Source organism: Helobdella robusta (assembly GCF_000326865.2).
Source record: "Helobdella robusta unplaced genomic scaffold HELROscaffold_14, whole genome shotgun sequence".
NCBI classification, from domain to species: Eukaryota; Metazoa; Annelida; class Clitellata; order Rhynchobdellida; family Glossiphoniidae; genus Helobdella; species Helobdella robusta.
This window is the reverse complement of record NW_008703782.1, coordinates 529,333-535,825: the sequence shown is the minus strand read 5'-3', so window position 1 is coordinate 535,825 and position 6,493 is coordinate 529,333. Positions and strand designations below refer to the sequence as shown.

Genomic DNA, 6,493 nt, shown 5'->3' with positions numbered 1-6,493 from the left:
AACAAAAACAACAACGACACCATCTACAACATCATTATCACCAATAACAACAACAACAACATCATCAACAACAACAACAGCATCGCCATCAACATCATCATCATTGTCAACATCATCATCATCATCATCATCATCATCATCAACAACAACAACAGTATCATCATCATCAACAACACTATCATCATCATCATCATCATCATCATCATCATCATCAACGACAGTATCATCATTAACAACAACAACATCATCATCATCATCATCAACAACAACAACAAAAACTCGTGATATTGATGTTTTGCAGGGAGGGTATGTTGCAACGGTTTGTTGAACATCTGGAGAGTACCAGAATATCCAATCAGCTCCACCACGAGAAGACCGTTGCTCCAGAGCCACCACATCACAAGAGAACCACGACCCGACAGAAATATAAAACACACATTATTCAGTAAATATGTACAGATGGTGCAGACCCGTTCTGCCCACAGATACCGACAGCAGAGCGTTAAAGGCAGCTTCATCGGCCTTGCATTGCTGTGCTGCGAAACTCGCCTCGGAGACATATCATGCCGCTGTGCTGCTCAACGAATGGCCACCTCCAACACCCAAAATAGACAAGGCAGAGGAGAGTTTGCCAAGAGCGTTGAGAAGAAAACTGGCCCAGCTCCGCTCTGGTCACTGCATCTCTCTCAACAGCTACAGATCGAAAATAGACAGTGGGGTCAGCAACATCTGTCCAATATGCCAGTTGCTTCCTGATGATGTTCCCCATCTGTTTAGCTGCCCAAAGAACCCAACTCATTTCACGATAATAGATTTCTGGCGTAACCCGGTGGCCGTGGCTAACTGGCTACGGCCTCGTCTGGATCCCTCCAATGATGTCTGACGCAGGGCAACAACAACAACAACAACAATAGTATCATCATCATCAACAACATCAACAACAACATCCTCATCATCATCATGCTAACCATCTCCTCCCTCAGTGAGTGATCAGCATTCTCCAGGTAGGCCAGCATCTCGTAGACGATGACGGCCACGTTGTTCCTGTCACACATGGCATACAGCAGGTCGGCCGCCCTCTGCCTCACAGCAATGTCCTTCTCAGTCTATCGTTTTGTATTATATACTTAATTACTACTACTACTACTGCTGCTTCGGCTAGCTGCTACTGCTGGCCACTACTACTACTGTCGCTAGTACCACCGCTACTACTACTTTTACTACTACTACTACTATTACTACTACTTCTACTACTACTTCTACTTCACTACTACTACTACTACTACTACTACTACTACTACTACTACTACTGCTACTACTACTACTAGTAGTAGTAGTAGTAGTAGTAGTAGTAGTAATAATAATAATAACAACAACAACAACAACAACAATAATAATAATGGTAATATTTAATACTAATTTACTACCATTAATAATTAAGATTATTACCTTGAGAGCACTGAGAACGAGCTCCTGGTGCCTCTTGACAACATTGTGGCTGTACTCCGTTGTCGCCAGCAGGCACAATCCTTCCAGAGCCAGGAATCTGTTACACAAAACAAACGATGAAACAAACACACTAACTAACGAACGAACGAACGAACGAACAAAAAATCACACTAGCTTACTAACGAACGAACGAACTAACGAACAAAAAAACACACTAACTAACTAACGAACGAACGAACGAACGAACGAACAAACGAACCTAAGGTTAATCTCTCGGTGAATGAGGAAGTTGCCGAGAATGTTGCACGACCTGACGAGCAGCAGCTGATCGCCATCGACATGAACGATCAGATTGATGGCCTCTAGAAGGACGGCGTTCTTGGCGAAGACGTGCTGCACTTTCTTCGACTTCAGCGACTCGTGGTTCTTCTGCAAAATGTGATCCAGCACCTCCACCAGTCGATTTTTCTCTACAGGACTTTCTACAGAGATGTATTTGTAGTAGTAGTAGTAAACGCAACAGCAGTGGCCACAGTAATAGTAGTAGCAAACGCAACAGCAGTGGCCACAGTAGTAGTAGCAAACGCAACAGCAGTGGCCACAATAGTAGTAGTAGAAGCAAACGCAACAGCAGTGGCCACAATAGTAGTAGTAGCAAACGCAACAGCAGTGGCCACAATAGTAGTAGTAGTAGCAAACGCAACAGCAGTGGCCACAATAGTAGTAGTAGCAAACGCAACAGCAGTGGCCACAATAGTAGTAGTAGCAAACGCAACAGCAGTGGCCACAGTTGTAGTAGTAATAAAAGTAGAAGTACAGTAGTAGCAGTATTTAAACGAATACTTAGTACAAAGAAATCATGTTGACGTGAGAAATGGTAGTGGTTTGGTTAAAATTCAAAGAGAGCCATGGCGAGTATAAGCACCTTTTTAGGTAGGCTTATTTTACAAAACAATTCCTACCGACAAACATTACAATACATAAAATTCATATACTCCTCAGCAAAAAAATAAAAATAACGTAATAATTACCTACATTACACAAGTTACACCTTCGTCCGTAGGCTTACATATAAATGCACACATACATCAAATAGTTAATGAGAAATACATAAATCAATCTAAAACAAAAATCATCCAGCCAAAATTCACAGACAGATAGACTGACTGGCAGAAAGATAGACTGGCCAAGAGACTGACAGACAGAGAGACAGACAGACAAGCAAACGAACGAACGAACAAACAAACAACAAATACCTCTGAAATTGAAAATCTGCAGTAGTTTCAGCAGCTTAACAGAGAGCCATGGGGCAGGAATGAAGTAGTATGTGTAATCTTGCAAGTCATTCATTTGCGTCATCACTATCTGTACGTGTATGTATGTGTGTATGTATGTATGTATGTATGTGTGTGCATATGTATGTGTGTGTGCGTGTGTGTGAAGTATACGGACATATGAAATATTAAATGAACGGGAAAAAATGAATAAACAAACGAACGAACAAATGATTAAACGAATGAACGGACGAATGAATGAACAGACGAATGAATGAACGAACGAATGAATGAATGAACGAATGAACGAATAAATAAATGCAAACAGACAAACAAATAAGTGAGACGGACACACAAACCCTGTTCAGCCTGGATATAACGATAGGCACACAGGCTCTATATTCTTTAGGATTTTTGGTTGCAAGTACCTGTATAAGGCTGATTGCTGACGTAACTACGCCCTGGTTGTCATAATGATGTTGATGTAGTTGTGGAGGTTACGAAGGTGATGTGATCAACCAGCCAGCCAGCCAACCAACCAACCAACCGACCGACCGATTGACCAACCGACCAGCCAACCAACCAACCAACCAACCAATCAACCAACCAACCAACCAGCCAACCAACCAACCAACCAACCAACAAACCAACCAACCAGCCAGCCAACCAACCAACCAACCAAATCCTTATCATTTAGTAGATGTATCAGTCTAAATGCCCAGTTACTCATGCTAATGCATCCAGGATTATTCCTTATCAAGGACAAAAGGCACAGTGATGCACATTGTTTTATAGATTCCATAGAATCTCTACATAATTTAAAATAATAATAATATAACATAATATAATATAATATACTATAATATGATACAATATACTATAATATAATATAATCAAATCAAATATATTTTATATACCGGAATCATTGCAAAAGAAAAAAAATTTTGAATAACATTCTGGCTTGGAGACAAAACAAGTTCACTTATAATTCAAGTTCAATAATAATATAATATAATATAATATAATATAACATAATATAATATAAAAACATTATAATAATTATATGTGAGCCAGTCTTTTTGGTTGAAAGAGTGATTGCTGAAAAACTCAATAATTTCATAGTAAAAGATGATGATGAAGATGACGATGTCATTATTATTATAGTATCATGATGGTAAAGATCATGATGATGATGTAATCAAAATGACAATGATGTCACAAACAAACACACACCTACAAACAAAAACAAACACACACCTACAAACAAAAACAAACACACACACACCCGAACACATACAAACAAACAAACACATACAAACAAACACACAAACAAACAAGCAAACAAACCCAGACACGAGGAACTTTATGACATCGCCTGCAAAAGTATCACACATATCCCGACAGCCAATGTTAGCGATGCACTGCAGGGCCAGCATCTTGTATGTCACGTTCGAACTGGATAAATCAGACTTCAGAGATTGTATGATTAGGTTGATTAGACTGTTGGACCCTGATATAAGAACTGATATGAAAAGGTAACCCTGTATGATGCAAATTTATATCTTTTTAATTTCAAATCAAAATGAAATCATATATCATTTATTTACCAGAATAAAATCACCAGAATTTGTATATTCATATGTACATTTTGTCAATTTGTATATATGCAAGTACATTTTGACAATTTGATAATTTTTTTTTAGTTAAAATGGAAAAATTCCAAAAAATTCAATGATAAGAATGATCATAAAATATAAAATTGCTTTACAAAACAATTGTTATAAAGTAATTGATTGAAAAACTTGGTGATTGATTGATTGCTTGATTGATTGATTGGGTGAATAAATCAAAAAAAAAAACAAAAAAATATAGGTTTAGTTAGAGCTCTCCTGAACATTATATAAAAACAACCAAAACCTCACATTACAGTTTACACTACTTTGATGAACATTGAAAAAAATTTGAAAAAAAAAACAACTAAAGTATATTACAATTTGTTTTTCAGTGTACTTATTGCTACTCAACAGATTGACAGCTTCCATGTGGCCAAAGTCAATGTCATGCCCCAGGAGAAATATAAACAGGAGTTTGCAGATGTATTTTTTTCTTTGGTAACCGTCGAATGTTTTGTCGCCTAAATGAGTTTTGAAGTTTTCAAGTGAGTTAGTGAGTAAGTAAGTTAGTTCATAAAGTTTTTAGTTATAATACATTATATATATTTATTAAAAAAGTTGTTTCAGTCAATTGTTTTTTAATCTAGTGTTAATTAGGTTCGTATTCTAGTAAATTTAAATTAAGTTATTTGATTAATTGTACTTAATTATGCATACAAACTAATTAGATTATCTAGTAGATAGTAGTTTATTCTTCAATTTTAATTTTTTTTAAATACAATTGATTAGTAATAATTTAATTAAATAAATGAAAAAAATCAAAATAATTTTTTTAGAAAACCTTTGAATTTTGATCTAATGTTTGCCAGTTCTTTATTAATTCGCCTAATTTCTGCTTCTTTACTTTTACCTAATTAATTTTATCATGGCAGTTGAAGTTAAGAAGAAAAGAAGTTTAATTAAACATTTAAATTTTAATAATATTTAATTAATTTAACAAAAAAAACTTAAAAAAACTGACAGCTTCTTATATCAGATATGAAAACGGCCAGTCCACGCATTCCGTCACCTTTAACTGGCAACATTTTTATTATATTTAAATTTCAAAATGGATTTGAAATAATTTTTCAACTCTTATTGTTTGCTGAGTAATTAAAATTTAATTATATAAACTAATTAAGGTTAACGATCGCCCGATTTAAAAACCAACCGCATCTAAAAGTGAAACTTAGTAATGGAAAGCCGAAATTATTTTGAGTAAAATTTTAGATTTGAATGTGAACTATATTTTTAAACAATATTTAAACAAATAAAAATTAAAAAAATATAAATTTAATATTATTAAAAATACCAAAATTTACGTAATTTATTCTAAACGAGGCGTTTGACGCATATAATTAGATTACATTAATTGACGGCACCTAAAAGCGAAACTTCAATCATTCAATCAATCAATCAATCAATCAATTAGCTTATAAAGCGCTATTTCCGCGATGTTCAACAGCGCTCCTCAATGAATTTTGAAAACAGATGGGTCTTGAGATCCGCTCTGAACTTCGCAAGTGATGGAGAAATAGTTAGAGAAGTAGGTAGAGAGTTCCAGAGAAAAGGACCAGAAAAAGCAAAAGCAGATTTGGCAAAAGAGTGTTTAACACGAGTTAAGAAAAAGCGAGAAGAAGAAGACGATCGTAAACCGGGGCGTTTAGGTTCAATTAATATATCTGATAAGTACTTAGGAAATAATTTAGATTGAGACTTATACATGAACGTGCAAATTTTAAAAATTATTCTATATTTTATAGGTAGCCAGTGCAAGAGAACAAGATATGGAGATATATGAGAAAAGAAAGGGGCACGAGCAACTAGACGAGCAGCAGAGTTAAAAGCTTTACTTAAAGGATAGAGTATAGAGTCAGGAAGACCATAGTAGAGCGAGTTACAATAATCAATCCTAGATAAGACTAACGAAGTAACAAGAAGGAGAAGAGTAGGATCATCAAGAAAAGGCAAAAGTTTTTTTATTCTACGTAGATGAAAGTAAGAACTTCTAGCAACACTATTAATCTGAGAAGAGAGAGACATAGTAGAATCAAAGATAAAACCTAGACTACGAAACTTATGAGAGACATCAAGAGTTTTAGAATCAGGTAAGATAAT

The 6,493-nt window shown here is 35.5% G+C and overlaps 1 protein-coding gene across 1 annotated transcript in view; it reads right to left on the bottom strand.

Annotated features, from left to right (window-relative positions):
- HELRODRAFT_156513 (hypothetical protein) overlaps window positions 1-5,421 on the bottom strand; it is a gene marked incomplete at both ends in the record, with an annotated part of 11,409 nt that extends 5,988 nt beyond the window's left edge. The window contains 10 exons of the mRNA XM_009014551.1: window positions 969-1,106; window positions 1,450-1,546; window positions 1,709-1,931; window positions 2,706-2,814; window positions 3,083-3,184; window positions 3,403-3,532; window positions 4,071-4,264; window positions 4,715-4,857; window positions 5,178-5,246; window positions 5,358-5,421. Of these exons, the coding sequence (XP_009012799.1) occupies window positions 969-1,106; window positions 1,450-1,546; window positions 1,709-1,931; window positions 2,706-2,814; window positions 3,083-3,184; window positions 3,403-3,532; window positions 4,071-4,264; window positions 4,715-4,857; window positions 5,178-5,246; window positions 5,358-5,421 (1,269 nt within the window). The remainder of the gene's footprint in view (window positions 1-968; window positions 1,107-1,449; window positions 1,547-1,708; window positions 1,932-2,705; window positions 2,815-3,082; window positions 3,185-3,402; window positions 3,533-4,070; window positions 4,265-4,714; window positions 4,858-5,177; window positions 5,247-5,357) is intronic.
- Window positions 5,422-6,493: the final 1,072 nt, after the last annotated feature.